We start from the raw sequence: 21487 nt of genomic DNA on the forward strand, positions 1-21487 counted from the left end.
AGTTAACAATTCTGATAGTTTTCACAGCTATATTGTAATAGGAACACAACAAAAAATTTCACAAAAATTAAAACTTTGTAGCACCAAACAACATGCTTTAGATAACTGACAGCAAGTTACATGTTTTGAAGAATATTACACAACAACAGGCTAGATAGAATAAACTGAGATTTAAGACAATTTAAGACAATATTTTAGGCTACCAAGAAAGTACAAAAACTCAAGACTATGAGGAATACTAGTGTTGAGATTACAGGGAAGGTTTTTTCAAGGCTATATAAACCTGTTTCACTTCTGCTTGAAATTTGAGATTCCTGAAAATTCTTTCATGCAGCCTCTTATATTTTTGTTATTTCCTGTTTCCATAATCTTTACCAAAATCATAGGCACCGTTGACTTCTCCTGTATAGTAATAGATTGATTTCAGGATGACGTTATCATGTAAAGTTTGACCAATTTCAAAATCTTCATCAAGGATTGCATCTTCTCGTGGTTCAAGCTTTCCGATAGTAGGAATCTCAGGAGGGCTAAAGATATTGAAGAATTCTGCATTAGGAACCACTCTTGGCTGGGTTTCAACTTGTCCAGTAGCTGCTGTGTGACTTTGGGTGGTTGTCACTGTGACATCCTTTCCTCTTCTCCAATCTATCTTACAGCCTTTGCCATCTTGGATTTCCCAGCCCCAAGAGAAGAAGGGATCATTGCTATCTGGCTTTGACTTTATTATATATCTCTTGGTTAGCACCTCAGTCTTGAAGTATGGATTGGGTAGAAAGCAAAATTCAAATGTGTAACTTACAGGCCTGCTGGGTTTTGAAAACGTCAGGCTAACATCGGACAGGAAGTTCAGAATGGGCTCATCATACTTCTGAATCATGGGCCCCAGCTTGTCAACATTCTTGAACACAGTCAGTCAGTAGTCGGGAATGCCTTTAGGATCTTCTCTTTTAGGCTTTCCTTTGCAAGCCCTTTTAAGAGCTCTTTCTTTAGGCGTGACCTCAGGAACTCTTTTTGGTGCCTCTTTTCCTGGAGTCCTCGTCTTAGCCTCTGCTGCTTTAGTCTGCCCTTTATCTTCTGCCTTTGTCTGGAGGGCTTCTTTTGGATCTTCTTTTACTTCAGGACTGGCCTCAAGAGCATCTTTGGATTCTGCTTTTTCTTCAGTCTTTGCTTCGGAATTTTCTTTTGGTGTTACATATTCTTCACCCTTGACCTCAGTTTTGCTTCCAGGTCATCCTCTTCTTCCTCACCCTCTAAAGCAGGCATCTCACTAGTCTTCCTGCATCTCTTCATCGCTGCTGAATACCTCATCCTCCAAATTCCATTCACATTCTTCTTCCGTGGGCTCATATTCTGCGTTGATGATTTGAAATCGGCGGTTGTACAGAGGCCTATTGAGTTCAGCATATTTTCGTTCGAGATCGTGAATTGCCTCTAAGAATAGGGCGTCTACCTTGTCACATTCGTCTTGAATATTTCTGAGAGCCTGCACACGATTTCTAACTGCCCGAGGCAGCTGATCCACGAAACTTCTACCTGACGGAGCCTGCCACACACTTCTGGAGGGCCCAGGTACACTTATACTTCTATAGAAGGGGCTGCGGCCACTGCTGCTTCTGCAACTACTGCTGCTGCTAGAACTGCTGCTGTCAGATTCGTCCCCAGAATCGCTAGACGAGATAGCTACCATCTCTCCATCCACCCCCTGGGCGGCAGGTTCCGAGACCCTGTTAGGATCCGCTTCTGCCATTCTGCAAGTCTGCAAACCTCTTAGGGTGGTCACTACCGCGTGCCCAGAGATGGGTAGAAAATGACTCACGGATGCTTGGGTGGTGGCGGCGGAAGCCGGGGCTGAGGAGGTGGCAGCGGTGAAGGCAGCAGGAGCGCTGGGCGGGGCGCGGCTGGGCCGAGGTGATTACACCAGAGGTGGCAGCGGCAGCGGAGGCCTGGGCGAAAGTGGTGGAGGCAAGGAAGGCCTCTCTGAGCTGCAGCTGCGGCTGAGGTGTGACGCAGCTGAATGTCGCATTGCGAGAGCCCGAGATCTCTTCGCTGCTTACATCTTGAGCCCCCTCCCCTCGCAGTCAGACCTCCAGTTCATTTAGTTCCCAGTGTGCCTTTAGCTCGCACCTCATTTGCTGGGCAAACTTGATTGACCTTGATTGACAATGCCTCAGCCCAATAAGTGCGCAAGCACACCACCGCCTCTAGGCTCCGCCTTCCTTTCCAGCCGCTCCTTGGTTGCTGAGGCAGACACCACTGAAGACGTTTTTTTCCCCTCAAAGTTCTATCGATTTATAATTTCAAAAAAAAAAAAAAGCTTAGATATGAGGTAAAAATACTAGTCATGGTTCCTAACAAAGGAAGAGGAGTATCCTCCCATCCGCTTATCCTTAATTCCCGTTTGGTTTGTCAGAGGCCTCGTGACAAAAAGCTGTTTTTAAAAAATTGGAAGAAAATGCTCCAAATGGCATCATTGGATAGTATGATTATGGATTTTTTTTTTAATTCTCTTTCTTTTATCTGAATGTCTTAAGAGCATGTAGTTTTACACTGGGGAAAAAGTGGGAGTCGTTTATTGGCGAAGGGGGGAGGGGCTAGAAAGCAGGCATATTGAATTCCACGTAGCAGCTTTAATAAGTGCTGTCTGTGATGTTTGGCAAGCCTGGTTTATATCCGTCTACAATGTTTGCGAACCCATGTTACCGTGAGTCAGTTACACCATTTTTACTGTATTTCTCTTTTTAAGCTGACATATAATAGACCCCATCCTTGCTGGTGATTTGCCACGTAGTCCTTCTCCATGCTTTTAACAACCTTGTAGTCGGGCATTCAAATGTTAGGTAGTATTATTTAAAAGCAGATGATTTGTTCTATACTTTCGTGCAGCAGCTTTTAATTTCACGAATAGCAGGATGGGAGGGGGAATCTGTGCTGATGAAACTGCATCCTCTGTCAGGGTGTACTTTACAATGTCATCTGCCACCAGTTTCCTTCTAACATTGTAAAATTCTAGCCATACTGAAGTATGATTTACAGGTCCAGTAATAGATGAATAAATTTTTGCAAAATGAAGTTTAAAAACAGGTATATGTTATTCTTATTTACAGGATTCTTTTCTGCAACAGAACGACTCCCTTGGTACAACCAAAAAGACCAGTGTTTACTTTTCATTGAAAGGTAAGGAACATATTTAGCCCATTTTTATGAATGACAAGCATTACCTATCTATATTTGAATAAAAATTCACAAGATGTAGTCTTTTAATTGGAAGATATATTGTTAGTTCCATGGAAGCAGAAAAATCCACAGAGGTGATTTGGAATACTAATGTAGAAAATAACCTAATTAATCACATTCACTTTTCTATACTTGCTCATAGACTACAAGTAACAAATTAAAATATAAAATATGATGAATTATTCATTTCAAATGAGGAAAAGTATTAAAGTTAGATTAATCCTTATCTTTCCTTTTTATTACAGAATTTGTGCTTATTTAGTTGTATTTTTTTTTAAATTAGGAAACACTTTTATTTCTATTTTGTAAATGAATTTACTTTTATTATTTATTCCTGATTGTCAAAGTATGTAAGCATTGTAAGGAAAAATACAGCATAGAGAATTTCAATGATAATACAAACACAATCTTAATCAAATGATAACCACTGTTAGAATTTTGATACATTTTCTTCCAGAATTTTCTTTGTAAATATATACAAATGTGTTTACATATGATGTTTTATCTATGTGACATCATATTGTGTTTTGTAATCTGCTCATTTATCAATTAATTGTGACTATACTTTCACAGTAAATGGTTGAACATCTCATTTTTAAATAGATGCATATTCCATGGAAATATTTCCCTTAATTTAACCAGATTCCTATTGTACTGCAGCTACTTATACTACCTCTCTACTTGTACACATATTTTTCCTGTTACAAAATAGTTATCTCGGAAACCTACGCTATGCACTTTTAAAAATTAGCCATATGATGAATTCCTAGAAATGAGAGTCCTGAAATAAACTGCTTGTTCATTTTACTCTTTGATACATAGTGCAAAACTTCTCTCCAGAAAAAATTATCACAATTTGCAATTACACCAACAATGCATCAGTTCATTTATTTAGTCATTCAACTATTATATTTCTGTGCCTGCCATTTGCTAGGCACATGTGGTAGAGGATGATGATATAATGCTGACTAAAACTTACTGTGTGCATATCCTTTCATTTTTATAATTTTAATTAAAATATATACTATGGAAACAATGATGTAAATCAGTGAAGCTATGCTGTAAATATTGTTCTACAAATTATTATTTTCCCTTAAAATGATGGACATATTTTGTTAATGAAGGAACTTATATTTTATAGTACTTTAATGGTTTAATATACATGTTAAGTTTTGTACCAACAAGAATTAGTATTTTGAAGTGAGCAATGAGTTTGGGATTCAGACTTTTTAATGTATTTTTATTAGCTAGTTAATATTTTGAGTATCACTTATTTGATAATCTTTCTATCTCACACTTATTTGAAGTGCCACCTTCACTATATTAACTAAATCATTTGGTTCTATTTCTGAATTCTGTTTTCTGATCCATTCTCCATAAAGTTAGTTAAAGTGTTAGGTGCTCAGTCACTTCTGACTCTTTGTGACCCCATGGACTGTAGTGTGCCAGGGTCTCCTGTCCATGGAATTCTCCAGGCAAGAAATACTGGAGTGGGTAGCCATTACCTTCTCCAGAGGATCTTCCCCACCCAGGGATCAAACCTAGGTCTCCTGCACTGTAGGCAGATTCTTTACTATCTGAGCCACCAGGAAAGCCTGATCCAATCTCCATAATTTATCTGTAAATAACTAAGGAGGCAGTTTTTAAAATAACTTTATATTTTCTAGAAATAATATGGATTGAAGAAAGTCAGTATGTTGAATTCCAAAAAATAAATTTAAAATAACTCAAAACATGCTGATAGTCACCATTCACATTTTAATAAACATCTCTAAGTTAATTTCTTATTATTATGCATTTGTATTTCTTTGATTAGTGGTAAAATTGAATATCTTTTTCATATGTTTATCGTCCACTTGGGAATTGCTTATTCATTTCCTTTGTTTTTATGCTGAATTGAGAAAAAACTAATCAGTGGTTGAAATCCTAATGGTGAAATAATTTTGGCCTTGATTTAAGACAACTGTGACTCTTTTAGAAAATACCTCTCTTCTAATTTATGATATTGGATAAATAAGGCTCAACCACAGCTTTCATTCTAAAATTACCTACTTAGAGCATTGTTTACATGCTTTTCAAGCATTAGTTTCTTAATCACTCATGCCAATACAGAAAAATTTGGAATGGAACAGGGAGAGTAAAAAGAGAAAAAATACTTGTGAAAAAAACCTCATACAAAGATAATATATTAATGAGCTATGCTGGTTTATGATTGGAAGTACCCCCACACACACCAAGCCATAGATTTTAGGTGCCTTTTTCTAACAATGGTCTATTTTTGATGTGCATGCATTACTTTAGGTATCTCAAGACACACTTACTTCTGTAGCTTATTTTCGTCTATTAGTTAATTTTATAATGGCAGGTCCCTAAAAGAAAATAAATATTGTATTCATATAATGAATTTAATTTATGTATAATACCATATTTTTTTCTATTTTAAGTATTAGTGCTAATATATAGTATGCTATTTTTCTTCATAAGGCTATCTGTAAATTAAATTCAGTTCAGTCCAGTCGCTCAGTCGTGTCCAACTCTTTGCGACCCCATGAATTGTAGCACGCCAGGCCTCCCTGTCCATCACCAACTCCCTGAGTTCACTCAAACTCATGTCCATTGAGTTGGTGAAACCATCCAGCCATCTAATCCTCTGTCATCCGCTTCTCCTCCTGGCCCCAATCCCTGCCAGCATCAGAGTCTTTTCCAATGAGTCAACTCTTCACATGAGGTGGCCAAAGTACTGGAGTTTCAGCTTCAGCATCAGTCCTTCCAAAGAAAACCCAGGACTGATCTCCTTTAGGATGGACTGATTGGATCTCCTTGCAGTCCAAAGGACTCTCAAGAGTCTTCTCCAACACCACAGTTCAAAAGCATCAATTCTTTGGCACTCAGCTTTCTTCACAGTCCAACTCTCACATCCATAAAAGACCACTGGATAAACCATAGCCTTGACTAGACGGACCTTTGTTGCCAAAGTAATAGCTCTGCTTTTCAATATGCTATCTAGGTTGGTCATAACTTTCCTTTGAAGGAGCAAGTGTCTTTTAATTTCATGGCGGCAGTCACCATCTGCAGTGATTTTGGAGCCCAGAAAAATAAAGTCTGACACTGTTTCCACTGTTTCCCCATCTATTTCCCATGAAGTGATGGGACCAGATGCCATGATCTTTGTTTTCTGAATGTTGAGCTTTAAGCCAATTTTTTCACTCTCCTCTTTCAGTTTCATCAAGAGGCTTTTTTAGTTCCTCTTCACTTTCTGCCATAAGGGTGGTGTCATCTGCATATATGAGGTTTTTGATATTTCTCCCAGCAATCTTGATTCCAGCTTGTGCTTCTTCCAGCCTAGCGTTTCTCATGATGTACTCTGCATATAAGTTAAATAAGCAGGGTGACAATATACAGCCTTAGCGTACTCCTTTTCCTTTTTGGAACTAGTCTGTTATTCCATGTCCAGTTCTAACTGTTGCTTCCTGACCTGCATATAGGTTTCTCAAGAGGTAGATCAGGTGGTCTGGTATTCCCATCTCTTGAAGAATTTTCCAGTTTATTGTGATCCACACAGTCAAAGGCTTTGGCATAGTCAATAAAACAGAAATAGTTGTTACTTGTATAGTAATATGATCTCTGTTCCATTGTTATATGATATTCTTTTGCTGGGTTAAATGTTCATAGTTCTACATGAGATGGTTAACACAGAATCTACTTCAGGTTGAACATGACTCTTGGACATCTGTTTATACCTTCCCTGTTATGATAATATACACAATTCTACCACCACCCCTGCCATACAAACACAATACACAATAAAAACTGCTCTAGCATTATCTTTTGTTGTAGATGTTTAAGAAGCCAAGCATTGCAAATTCATTTATTTTTGGACTTACTGGTTTTTTTTCTTAGTTCTTCTAGACAGATTTTTTCTGAGTAAAAAAATTAGTTCTTTTTAAAACAATTTTACTCAAGTACAGTTGACCCTGCAACAACAGTTTTGAGCTGCATGGACCCATGCATATTTTTCAATAAATATCACAGTACTACACAAGCCACAGTTAGTTGAACCCCAGGATGCAAAGCTGTGGATACTATGGCACACACTAAAGCTATACACAAGATTTTTGACTGCACAGAGGATCAGCACCCCTATCCTCAGAGTTGTTCAAGGAACTATAAAAGATATACAATCATACGTAAAGTGTTCATTTGCTAATTTTTAAAATTTATTTATTTTAATTGGAGGCTAATTACTTTACTATATTGTAGTTGTTTTGTCATACATTGACATGAATCAACCATGGGTGTACATGTATTTCCATCATGTAGCCCCCTCCCATATCCCTCCCCATCCCATCCCTCTGGGTCATCCCAGTGCACCAGCCCTGAGCACCATGTCTCCTGCATTGAACCTGGACTGGCAATCTGTTTCATATATGATAATATACATGTTTCAGTGCTATTCTCTCAAATCATCCCACCCTCACCTTCTCCCACAGAGTCCAAAACACTGTTCTATACATCTGTGTCTCTTTTGCTGTCTCACATCTAGGGTTATTGTTACCATTTTTCTAAATTCCATATATATGTGTTAGTATACTGTATTGGTATTTTTCTTTCTGGCTTACTTCACTCTGTATAATAGGCTCCAGTTTCATGCACCTCATTAGAACTGATTCAAATGTATTATTTTTAATGGCTGAGTAATATTCCATTGTCTATATGTACCACAGCTTTTTTATCCATTCTTCTGCTGATGGATATCTAGGTTGCTTCCATGTCCTGGCTACTATAAATAGTGCTGCAATGAACATTGGGGTACATGTGTCTCTTTCAATTCTGGTTTGCTCGGTGTGTATGCCCAGCAGTGGGTTTGCTGGGTCATATGGCAGTTCTATTTCAAGTTTTTTAAGGAATCTCCACACTGTTCTCCATATTGGCTTTACTAGTGTGCGTTCCCACCAACAGTGTAAGAGGGTTCCCTTTTCTCCACACCCTCTCCAGCATTTATCACTTGTAGACTTTTGGATCGCAGCCATTCTGACTGGGGTAAAATGGTACCTCATTGTGGTTTTGATTGCTATTTCTCTAATAATGAATGATGTTGAGCATCTTTTCATGTGTTTACTAGCCATCTGTATGTCTTCTTTGGAGGAATGTCTGTTTATTTCTTTGGCCCATTTTTTAATTGGGTCGATTATTTTTCAGGAATTGAGGTGCAGGTGTTGCTTGTATATTTTTGAGATTAATTCTTTGTGAGTTGCTTCATTTGCTATTATTTTCTCCCATTCTGAAGGCTGTTTTTTCACCTTGTTTATACTTTCCCTCGTTGTGAAAAAGTTTTTAAGTTTAATTAGGTCCCATGTGTTTATTTTTGCTTTGATTTCCACTACTCTGAGAGGTGGGTCATAGAGAATCCTGCTCTGATTTATGTCAGAGAGTGTTTTGCCTGTGTTTTCCTCTAGGAGTTTTATGGACTCTGATCTTACGTTTAGATCTTTAATCGATTTTGAGTTTGTTTTTGTGTATGGTGTTAGAGAATGTTCTAGTTTCATTCGTTCACAAGTGGTTGACCAGTTTTCCCAGCACCACTTGTTATGATATTGTCTTTTCTCCATTTTGAACATGATATATTTCTCCATCTATTTGTGTCCTCTATGGTTTCTTTCATCAGTGTTTTATAGTTTTCTGTATATAGGTATTTTGTTTCTTTAGGTAGATATATTCCTAAGTGTTTTATTCTTTTCATTGCAATGGTGAATGAAATTGTTTCCTTAATTTCTCTTTCTGTTTTCTCATTTTTAGTGTATAGGAATACAAAGGATTTCTGCATGTTAATTTTATATCCTGAAACTTTACTATATTCATTGATTAGCTCTAGTAATTTTCTGGTGAAGTCTTTAGGGTTTTATATGTAGAGGATCATGTCGTCTGCAAACAGTGAGGGTTATACTTCTTTTCAAATCTGTATTCCTTTTATTTCTTTTTCTGCTCTGATTGCTATGGCCACAACTTCCAAAACTATGTTGAATAGTAATGGTGAGAGTGAGAACCCTTGTCTTGTTCCTGACTTTAGGGGAAATGCTTTCAATTTTTCACCATTGAGGATAATGTTTGCTGTGGGATTGTCACATATAGCTTTTATTATGTTGAGGTATGTTCCTTCTTGAATTTAAACAATGAGCACATATTATTTTTATAACTAAAAAGAAAAAAAAATTGCAGTGACAATGAATAACATTGTTTAAATGAAATTTGCATTGTATTTTATTAGTCAAACAAGGTTTATACAAAGAGCTTGAGTACTGTCCCAATTATTGCTTTTGCAAAATAAGAAGTAGCTTTTGCTTGAGCCACGCTCATATAGCCTGATCTGTATACATTTCTTTCATTCAAATCGTTTCCATTCAACTTATTTCAAAACTCATATCCTATTGACTTGTACAGCTGTTTTTTTAGTTTATTTTTTATTGAAGGATAATTGCTTTACAGAATTTTGTTGTTTTCTGTCAAACTTCAACATGATTCAGCCATAGGTATACATATATCCCCTCCCTTTTGAACTTCCCTCCCATCTCCCTACCCATCCCACCCCTCTAGGTTGAAACAGAGCCCCTGTTTGAGTTTCATGAGCTATAGAACAAATTCCTGTTGGTTATCTATTTTATATATTGTAATGTAAGTTTCCATGTTACTCTTCTCATACATTTCACGCTCTCCTCTCTTCTCCCCATGTACAGCTATTTTTAATGCAGAAAAGGATTCTTGCTTCTAGAGGCTCAGGTTGCCTGGAAAGTGAAGACCATGAGTAGACTAACCATTCTTCTGAGCCATTTATTTTTAACTTTGTGGGGAAAACTTAGGCCAACACTTACAAATAACTGTTTGGATTTTGTGACATCCTTTCCTTCCTGTGGCTTTCTGATGATTTGAAAGAATTTAAAGCCATAAAATATTGCTTGATCATAAAATTACTAGACAAAGTGCATTTTTTTTCTACAAGTGATGTATATATAGTTTAACTACAAATGATATGAATTTGCTTCTAAGTTTGTAATATGCTTACTATGAGATTCTGTTTAATTCAGTAAAAAGACATATGCTTACTGTATTGAAATTTAAAACCACAGAACCAAAGTCATTATACAATAGTATAAACTGATAGGATGCACATTTTAGAGATATAGCTATGACAACTGATAAAGTATTCTATTTACTATTCCCTTCTGTACTCTCATGCATTCTGTGATTTCATTGTTTCAGACCACTGTTATTTTCCATCTGAGTCATTTACCTCATCCTTGTCATCTATCTCCCTACCTCAAGCTCTCTTCCTTCCCTTCTAGCCTATATTCTATTGTGAAGCTAACCCTTCTAAAATGCCGTTTTCATCATATTCTACCCTTCTTGAAACTCTGCAGTGAATCTTCATTGAAAGGCAGAGTGGTAAAGGGAAAAAAAGAAACAACAGTTTTGAAGTCAGACAAACTTGGGTTTGAGTCTTGGTAAATAATTTTTTAGAATTAGATTAGAGTCAATCATACACATATTTACCAGTTGCTAGTATGGCCTTGGAATGTTACTTAATCTCACCAATCCACATTCTCTTTATCAATGAAAAGTGGAAAATAATACATAACTAATTCGTAACAGTGAATTAAAATGTTAGTTGCTCAGTCATGTTCAACTCTTTGGAACCCCATGGACGGTAGCTCGCCAGACTCCCCTGTCCATGGAATGCTCCAGGCAAGGATACTAGAGTGGAGATCCATTCCCTTCTCCAGGGAATCTTCCTGACCCAGGGATCGAGCCCAGGTCTCCTGTTTGGCAGGCGGATTCTTCACCATCTGAGCCATGAGGAAAGCCCAACTAATTCCTAATAATAATATGTCACTTAGGACTTTTCAGTTACAAGCAATATAAAACAACTCTGGCTGTTTGACTCAAAATTTAATTCATTGGAAAATAACGAGGTCTCACAGAATCTGTTGAAGACTGGTGAGTCAGGTCTGGAAACAGGCAGGAACTGAAGTATCTCTGGATACCTAGGAAGGCAAAAACACAGGACCTCATAACCAAAGTAGTCTAATCATGGTTTAGGATAAGATAAACTGAAACTTCAGTCACTGTCAATTTAATTGTTTGCCCTTTCACTACAATAGGGTAAGGCTTCTAGTTATAGTCCCATTAGATTCTTCTCAAGAGAAAATCAGAGTATTAGGAGAATGAGGAAATGGATGCCCAGTATCCAACATGCAACAATTGCCAGCTATGTATGTATGTATGTAAACCACCAGTCACATATTAAGTGCTCAGTAAATGGCTATTTTAAAAGAATTATGTCTGGAAAACTAAATTAGACCTCCATGGCTGTTCAATTTCTGACCTTAATCAACTTTTTAAACTTAATTTTCTCCCCAATCCTCTACATAAACCTTGAATTCTCATTTCTTTCCTTCTCACTTAGTCCATTTTTACTGCCTGAAATATTCTCAACCTCTCTATGTTTTAAATAAAAAGAAACATTTTATCTCTTTAAAGACCCAGTTTAGCTCTTTTTCTGATCCCAGAATCACTGATTTTGTTTCCTCATTTCTCTTAATCATGCATTGCTTCTTGACATCTTTTCTGAATGGTAGTCTTGTATCGCTAAATCTTCACATGCACAGCTGGATTATACATGCCTTCATAAGAGAGATTATGTATCATATATTTATTTGCTTCCTTGATGACAGTGAACCCAGTGCCTTACACATAGTAGGTGCTCATAAACTTAGGATAAATGAATGCAAGAATGTGAATTATTAATTTAAATTGAAACATCCATTTAATGATCACCTTCTCTATACTTAGCACTGTGATGATTGTTTTGAGAATGTAGGGGAAAAAAAAAAACATTGAAAGTTGCCTTTGTAGGTCACAGTTTAATTTACTAGCAAAAAATAAAAGCATGAATTATCAAAAGTGCAATTATATTAATAAGTAAAACGTATCATAATGAGATGTTATATATTGGTACTAAGGGTATGAGAAGATACAAAAAGCAGTAATAACATAGTTATGGAAAATTTGAGAAGGAAGTCTTATTGAGGTAGAGAAGTGGAGTTAGCAGAAAGTTTTTGTTATTCAGTTGCTCAGTCATGTCCGACTCTGCGACTCCATAGGCTGTAGTACACCAGGCTTCCCTGTCCTTCACCATCTCTTGGAGCTTGCTCAGACTCCTGTCCATTGAGTCAGTGATGCCATCTAACCATCCCAACCTCTGTCATCCCCTTCTCCTCCTGCCTTCAATCTTTCCCAGGATCAGAATATTTTCCAATGATTGACTCCACATCAGGTGGCCAAAGTATTGGAGTTTCAGCCTCAGCATCAGTCCTTCCAATGAATATTCAGGACTGATTTCCTTTAGGATGGATTGGTTGGATCTCCTTGCTGTCCAAGGGACTCTCAAGAGTCTTCTCTGGCACCACAGTTCAAAAGCATCAATTCTTCAGCACTTAGCCCTCTTTATGGTCCAACTCAAGCATCCATACATGACTATTGGACTACTAGAAAAACCATAGCTTTGACTATATGGATCTTTGTCAGCAAAGTGATGTATTAGATTTTTCATATGCTGTCTAGGTTTGTCATAGCTTTTCTCCCAAGGAGCAAGCATCTTTTAATTTCATTGCTGTAGTCATCATCTACAGTGATTTTGGAGCCCAAGAAAATAAAGTCTGTCACTATTTTCATTGTTTCCCCATACTGGCCATGAAGTGGTGGGACTAGATACCATGATCTTAGCTTTTTGAATGTTGAGTTTTAAGCCAGCTTTTTCATTCTCATATTTCACTTTCATCAAGAGGCTCTTTAGTTGCTCTCTGCTTTCTGCCATAAGGGTGGTGTCGTCTGCATAACAGGTTTTTGATGTTTCTCCCTGCATTCTTGATTCTAGCTTGTGCTTCATCCAGCTCAATATTTTGCATGATGTACACTTCATATAAATTAAATAAGCAGGGTGATAATACACAACCTTGACATATTCTTTCCCAATTTTGAACAGCCCATTGTTCCATGTCCAGTTCTAACTGTTGCTTCTTGACCTGCATGTAGGTTTCTCAGGAGGCAGGTATGGTGGTCTGGTATTCCCATCTCTTTAAGAGTTTTCCAGTTTGTTGTGATTCACACAATCAAAAGCTTTAGTGTAGTCAGTGAAGCAGAAGTAGATGTTTTTTCTGGAGTTTTCTTGCATTTTCTATGATCCAGTGGATGTTGGCAATTTTATCTCTTGTTCTTCTGCCTTTTCTAGATCCAGCTTGAACATCTGGAGTTCAGTTTGTGTACTGTTGAAGCCTTACTTTGAGAATTTTGAGCATTACTTTTCTAGTGTGTGAAATGAGTGCATTTTTGCATTAGTTTGTACATTGTTCAGCATTGCCTTTCTTCCTAGCAGGAAGTAGTCAGAAACATAACTGGATATATGAAACCAGAACTGGGAAAAGTATTAGCAATTGGGGCTGGAGATACAGGCTTGTGATTCATTTTTTTGTAAGTAGTGTTAGTGTAAATGGAGAAATTATGAAAATTAGTACATAGAGTTAAGCCTAACAAAAGTCATGTAGGTTCCATAAAGGAAATCCACCAAGTTCTTCCATTTAAAACATCCCTGTGTTTTTTAAAACAGATTTTTTTGAATTTAGTATGAAAAAGTGAAAAAGTGGAAATGTTAGTCATTCAGTCATGTCTGACTCTTTGCGACCCCATGAACTGTAGCCTGCCAGGCTCCTCTGTCCATGGAATTCTCTAGGCAAAAATACTTTCACTTTTTCATACTACATTTCAATGCATACTATAAAATTTATTCTTTTCAGTGTATAATTCAATGATTTTAGTAGATTAATAGAATTGTGCAACAATCATCACAATTCAGTTTTAAAATTTTTCCATCATCCAGAAATTCTGTGAAACCCATTAGCAGTAAATCTCTTCTCCCATCCTCAGGCTTAAGCAAATACTCTTCTGTTTTCTTTCTGTGTAAATTTGCCTTTTCTGTACATTTAATATAAATGGAATACTATAATACATGGTCCATTGTGCCTAGCTTCTTACACTGAGCATACTTTTAAGGTGTATTCATGTTGTAGCATGTATCAACTTGTTCCTTTTAAGTGATGAATAGTATTCCATTGTGTAAATATAGCACATTTTTTTCATTCATTTACTGCTGCTGCTGCTGCCAAGTTGCTTCGGTCATGTCTGACTCTGTGCAACCCCATGGACTGCAGCCTACCAGGCTTCTCCGTCCATGGGATTCTCCAGGCAAGAACACTGGAGTGGGTTGCCATTTCCTTCTCCAATGCATGAAAGTGGAAAGTGAAAGTGAAGTCACTCAGTCGTGTCTGACTCTTAGCGACCCCATGGACCACAGCCTACCAGGCTCCTCCATCCATTTTCCGGGCAACAGTACTGGAGTGGGGTGCCATTGCCTTCTCCCATTCATTTACTTGGTGCTGGACATTTACATTTTTTCCATTTATTTTCTTTTTATGGGTAATGCTTCTATGAATAGTGACAACATGCCTCTGTGTGGACATATATTTTTATTTATTCTCATTAGAGGCCATAAAGTAAAATGGCTATTATGTGGGAAAATTTTGTTTGACTTATTAAAAAACTGTCAAAATGTTTTCCAAAGTGTCTGTACCATGTTATATTCCCACCAACAATGCATAGTTGGTCTGCTTTCTCTACATCCTCAAACCTTGATACCGTTTGTCTTTTTTATTTTAGCCATTCTAGTAGATATGTTGGAGAAGGCGATGGCACCCTATTCCAGTACTCTTGCCTGGAAAATCCCATGGACGGAGGAGCCTAGTAGGCTGCAGGCCATGGGGTCGCAAAGAGTCAGACATGACTGAGCGACTTCACTTTAACTTTTCACTTTCATGCATTGGAGAAGGAAATGACAACCTATTCCAGTGTTCTTGCCTGGAGAATCCCAGGGATGGGGGAGGCTGGTGAGCTGCCGTCTATGGGGTTGCATAGAGTCAAATACGACTGAAGCAACTTAGCAAGCAGCAGTAGTAGCAGCAGTGGATATGTAGCAGTTTCTAATTGGTATTTTGATTTACATTTCCCTAATGATTGATGATGCAAAGAGTCAGACACGACTTGGCGAGTAAATTAACTTAATGATTAATGATGTTGCATATCTTTTCATATCCTTTTAATCCATTCATATCTTCTTTCACAAAATGTTGAATCAAATTATTTGCCTATTTTTAATTTGTTTTTTCTTCCTAATAATTATTGAGTCATAATTGTTATTCAAATACTCTGTATACAAGCTTATTTTATTATTATTTTTTTAATATGCCTTTCTCTTTTAATCCCCTACCTCCTCAAATTCTCAAAAAAAAAAAAAAAAAAAAAAACCCAGAAATTAAACATACAGAAGCTCAAAGAACCAAACAACCCAGCCTGAATAGCATACTCCTTCCCACAGAGGCCAAAGTTCTGGGTGCTGGGGTCTCCATTCAGAGCCTAGTAGTTAAAGCTGGTGCAGAATAAGGTGCTCCAAAAGCTACCAGTAACCCTGACTAAAGGGACTTTCTGCACAGGAGCATCCCTTCCAGGGCTAGTCCATGTAAAAAGTGGTGTTTGTTGGTCTTGTGAAAGAGCTCCTTCCTGTGGGAATCCAGAAACTAGCTGTATGAGCCCTGTAGGAGGCCAAGCCTAAGGCCCCCCACCCCCTACCACTATAGACAAGGCACTCAGGCAGCAGAAAGTAGCCCCTGGACCAGCCGTGGCTGTGTATCTACAAGCTGTTTATTAGATCTGTGATTTGCAAATACTTTCTACTAGTCTGTCGCTTTTAAGTTTATTTTCTTATTGGTGACTTTTGAGGAGCAGAAGTTGATAAATTCAAATTGATCAAGTTTGTCTTCTATGGGTCACACCCTCAGTATTGTATCTCTGCCCTGCTCAAGGTCATGAAAATTTTATCTTTTTTCTTCTATAAGTTACTTATTTTAGCTCTTAAATTTGGGTCTGTGATCCATTTTGAGTTAAGTTTTTATATATGGCTTAGCATGAAGCAAGGGTCTAATTTCTTTCCCTATTTTTTTTTTCTTTGAATGCACTACCTGGCTTGCAGGATCTTAGTTCCCCAGCCAGAGAAAGCACCAAGTCCTAACCGCTGCTGCTGCTGTTGCTGCTAAGTTGCTTCAGTCATGTCCGACTCTGTGTGACCCCATAGATGGCAGCCCACCAGTCTCCCCCATCCCTGGGATTCTCCAGGCAAGAATACTGGAGTGGTGAAACCACTTAGCAGCAACAGCAGCAGCAGCGGTTAGGACTTGGTGCTTCCTCTGGCTGGGGAACTAAGATCCTGCAAGCCAGGTAGTGCATTCAAAGAAAAAAAAAAAAAAATAGGGAAAGAAATTAGACCCTTGCTTCATGCTAAGCCATATATAAAAACTTAACTCAAAATGGATCACAGACCCAAATTTAAGAGCTAAAATAAGTAACTTATAGAAGAAAAAAGATAAAATTTTCATGACCTTGAGCAGGGCAGAGATACAATACTGAGGGTGTGACCCATAGAAGACAAACTTGATCAATTTGAATTTATCAACTTCTGCTCCTCAAAAGTCACCAATAAGAAAATAAACTTAAAAGCGACAGACTAGTAGAAAGTATTTGCAAATCACAGATCTAATAAACAGCTTGTAGATACACAGCCACGGCTGGTCCAGGGGCTACTTTCTGCTGCCTGAGTGCCTTGTCTATAGTGGTAGGGGGTGGGGGGCCTTAGGCTTGGCCTCCTACAGGGCTCATACAGCTAGTTTCTGGATTCCCACAGGAAGGAGCTCTTTCACAAGACCAACAAACACATGGGGAACACATGTTTTAAAATTATTAAATTAAAAAAAAAAAGAAAAAAGAAAAAAAAAGAATAATAAACAAGTAAAGTAAAAATAAAAAAAAAAAAGAATAAAAAAAAATACTGGAGTGGGTTGTCATTTCCTTCTCCAATGCATGAAAGTGAAAAGTGGAAGTGAAGTCACTTACTCGTGTCTGACCCTCAGCAACCCCATGGACTGCAGCCTTCCAGGCTCTTCCATCCATGGGATTTTCCAGGCAAGAGTACTGGAGTGGGGTGCCATTGCCTTCTCCACCTAACCACTGGAACATCAGGAAATTGCCCCTCTATTTTTATTCAAATATGGATATCAGTTGTCCTACTCCGTTTGTTGAAAAGACTACACTGTCCCCCATTGAATTGTCTTGGTACCTTTGTGGGAAATCAACTGACTGTAAATTTTAGAATTTATTTCTGAACTTTGAATTCTGTTCCACTTATCCATGTACCTATCTTTGGGTCAATACCATATTGTCTGATTAACTGTGGTTTTTATCTTAAGTTTTGAAATTAGCAAGTCTGAGTCCTCCAATTTTGTTCCACATTTTCAGGTTTGTTTTGGCTATTCTGGTCCCTTGTGTTTCCAGTTGAAATTTACAATCAGCTTGTCAATGTCAGTTTCTACAAGGAAGCCAGCTGGGACGTTCATAGGCATTGTATTTAGTCTATCCATCAATTTAGGATGAATTACTATCTTGGTAATATTGAATCTTCCTATCTAAGGGCATGAAATATCTATTTATTTAAATATTCTTTAATTTTTCTCAGCAGTGTTTTGTGGTTTTTAGTGTATAAGTCCTGGAAGAATCTCTGTGCTGAATGAACTGAGGGGTGGAAGGTATGGGAGCAGCTCCAGGTCCTAATGCCACAGATTCCCATTCTTTGTACCCCAAGGTCAGAGATGTTTGGAATAAACACTCCTCAGATGGGTATATAGTTTTGGTCAGTTTTCAGAGTGCTGAAATGGTTATTTTGTTAATTTTGTCCAGGTTTATAATGCTTTAGGGAAAGATTTCCTGACCTCCTCATTTAGCCATACCTGGAAGTTCCAACATGTGTGTGTGTTTTATGAGAATTTGTGTTCCAAATACTTCTAACTCCAAAATCCCAGTGATAGAATATCTACTGAGCAATGCTAATTCGTTAAAAAAATATATCAAACTGCCACTTGTCTTGTAAAGACAAAACATTTAACTTACTGGTAACTTTTTGTGTAGCATTGACTATGTGTTAGAGTTGTGATGAAAGTGACTAAAATTGACTGCATAATTTAGTTCAAATAAGCAGATCTATCAAGCACTTCTTATGTGTTTGGTACACATAATACACAGGATTTGATAGATGAATAAATCATTAGTGTTACCCTAAAGAAATTTTCCATGTTGTGTCAGAGTCTTTAAGTATACTTCACGTCTACAAGTCTTCAGAGTCTGAAGTATAAGTAGACAGCCAAGTGTAAATCCCTTTGGAGCCCCAAACTCATATAATTAACTGCCTATTCAAAATCTCTATTTGGATGTCTAATGGGCATCTCAAAATTAACATGCACAAAAATGAATTTGCTCACCCACCTTTTAAAACTAATCTTCTTTAGTGACCCCATCTCAATAAGTGGTACTTCTCTCTGCCAAGTTTCAGATACTTAATAGTTATCCTTGATTTGTTTTTGTCCTCCCTTACCCCCTATCCAATCAGTCAACAAGTCCTATTGCTTCTACCTCCAAAATAGTATCTCATATATATCTGCTCAATTGTCTCCTACTCTAATGTCAACATCCTAGTCCAAACCATGTCCATTTACTGCCACCACCCCCTCCAAGCTATCATACCTGGACTACTGCCTAGTGTATCACCCTGCATTCCTTCCTAGACAGCTAATATCAATTCTTCACATGTGGGGCAAAGTAATGTCAGGCGAGTGTAATCTCCTCAGTTCTGTCTCATCTCAACAAAATTTGAAGTGACAGACATTAAAGCCCTCAGTGTGTCACAGCTCTTGAACAGACTGTGTTGTAGCTCTCAGGTCTTGAACAGCCCGTGTTATAGCTCTTAGACAGTTCAGTGTTACAGCTCCATGTTACAGCTCAGTTTTATTTAGAAAATAGCAGGAAAATACATCCTCGAGGCGTGAAGGCATGCAGATCCAAACACGCGAAGAGAAAAGACAGCCCTGGCCCCTTGGCTCCTCTTTTTATGTTTTTTCCTCCTCCCGCCCCGCCCCCCCCACCCCCACCCCCCCCACCCCGCACCGCCCCGGCCTGCCCTATGTAAATTGGGCTAGCCAGGAGTGCTGTTTGTTCTACGTGAGGTCCTCATTCACATCCTTGGACCTTCCTTTGACCTTCCTTTGTTCTATTTTCACAGGCTTTTCCCTTCCTTGTCTTTTAGCCACTGCCATTTTGGACTCCTGTTTCCTATTCTAACTACCTAACAGTAATCTTTGAAAAATGGAAATCTGATCATGTCACTTCCCTGCATAAAATTTTCAGTGGTTACTCAATTGATATACAATGTGGTGCCCAGTTAAGTATATTATTCAAGAGCTATGGCAATTTAGCCCCAACCTAGTCCAACTAACCTAGATCTCCCACCTAGATTAACATTCCTTCTGTTTGAAGAGGAAAAGGTAAAATTTTACATAACCTCCTTCTCTTCTGCCTCTGTAACTCAGCTTGCCCCTTGCAAGGTCTAGATCACATAGGTCACGTAGTCTCAGAAAGTGGAGACTTGCAATACTAGGAACTGAAGTTTATCTCACTCACCCTTGTCCTGCTCTTTCCAGTCACCCAGCCCCTGCAAACCTGCTTAACCATACCTCTCCAGGTCAGGCATCATTCTCCCCATCTTGACCACTGTTCCCATGCACACAAAACCCCTTAGTTTAAGCTAGCCTATTACCAGCTAGTGTTTCCCACTACAGTCTGTCTATAAAAACTCTGTAATCACTTTGGGGCTCAGAGCTTGGAGTGTTAACTCCACTGGGCCCACTGGAGTAATAAACCTGAGATCTGCAACTCTCCGAGTATGCTGCTTAGTTTCTCAAGAACTGGTTCCTTCAACATGTTTACAGTCTTACCTTTTTTTTTTTTAATTTTATTTTTAAACTTTATAATATTGTATTAGTTTTGCCAAATATCGAGATGGATCCGACACAGGTATTCTATTTTCAACATAGTGGAGAAATAGAAAACATATTTTTCTAAAATACAAATATGAGCAGGTCTCTTTTCTCCTTTATTCAGAAATCTTCCCATAAGTTTTATGCCAAAGTTCATCTCTAATATTGCCTATAAGGTTCTTCAAGATCAGTTCAGTTCAGTCGATCAGTCGTATCTGACTATTTGTGACCCCATGAACCGCAGCACGCCAGGCCTCCCTGTTCATCACCAACTCCTGGAGTTCATCCAAACCCATGTCCATCGAGTCGGTGATGCCATCTAACCATCTCCTCTGTCATCCCCTTCACCTCCTGCACTAAATCTTTCCCAGCATCAGGGTTTTTTCAAATGAGTCAACTCTTCACATCAGGTGGCCAAAGTATTGGAGTTTCAGCTTCAACATTAGTCCTTCCAATGAACACCCAGGACTGATCTCCTTTAGGATGGACTGGTTGGATCTCCTTGCAGTCCAAGGGACTTTCAAGAGTCTTCTCCAACACCACAGTTCAAAAACATCAATTTTTCGCTGCTCAGCTTTCTTTATAGTCCAACTCTCACATACATGACCACTGGAAAAACCATAGCCTTGACTAGATGGACCTTTGTTGGCAAAGTAATGTCTCTGCTTTTTAATATGCTGTCCAAGTTGGTCATAAGTTTCCTTCCAAGGAGTAAGCGTCTTTTAATTTCATGGCTGCAGTCACCATCTGCAGTGATTTTGGAGTCCAGAAAAACAAAGTCTGACACTGTTTCCACTGTTTGCCCATCTATTTGCCATGAAATGATGGGACTGGATGCCATGATCTTCATTTTCTGAATGTTGAGCTTTAAGCCAACTTTTTCACTCTCCTCTTTCACTTTCATCAAGAGGCTCTTTAGTTCCTCTTCACTTTCTGCCATAAGGGTGGTGTCATCTGCGTATCTGAGGTTATTGATATTTCTCCCAGCAGTCTTGATTACAGCTTGTGCTTCCTCCAGCCCAGTGTTTCTCATGATTCACACTGCATAGAAGTTAAATAAGGAGGGTGAGCCTTGATGTACTCCTTTTCCTATTTGGAACCCGTCTGTTGTTCCATGTCCAGTTCTAACTGTTGCTTCCTGACCTGCATACAGGTTTCTCAAGAGGCAGGTCAGGTGCTCTGGTATTCCCATCTCTTTCAGAATTTTCCACAGTTTATTGTGATCCACACAGTCAAAG

The 21487-nt window shown here is 38.3% G+C and overlaps 2 protein-coding genes across 4 annotated transcripts in view; one reads left to right on the plus strand and one right to left on the minus strand.

The window, feature by feature from the left end:
• Positions 1 to 250: 250 nt before the first annotated feature.
• On the minus strand, positions 251 to 2097 carry NAP1L3 (nucleosome assembly protein 1 like 3). The gene is given in 3 exon segments (XM_005228608.5): positions 251 to 1228; positions 1231 to 1270; positions 1272 to 2097. Coding segments are annotated over 3 exon segments (1494 nt in total). The 5' UTR covers positions 1748 to 2097.
• Positions 1872 to 21487, plus strand: part of FAM133A (family with sequence similarity 133 member A) — a 50526-nt gene continuing 30910 nt past the window's right edge. Inside the window, exons 1-2 of one of the 3 annotated variants that reach the window (XM_005227744.5) lie at positions 1872 to 2701; positions 3105 to 3174. The gene's annotated coding sequence lies outside the window, so the exon portion shown is untranslated. The remainder of the gene's footprint in view (positions 2702 to 3104; positions 3175 to 21487) is intronic. The other 2 variants (XM_005227745.5, XM_002699779.6) reach the window with 2 other exon arrangements.

Source organism: Bos taurus, chromosome X (assembly GCF_002263795.3).
Source record: "Bos taurus isolate L1 Dominette 01449 registration number 42190680 breed Hereford chromosome X, ARS-UCD2.0, whole genome shotgun sequence".
Classification (NCBI taxonomy): domain Eukaryota; kingdom Metazoa; phylum Chordata; class Mammalia; order Artiodactyla; family Bovidae; genus Bos; species Bos taurus.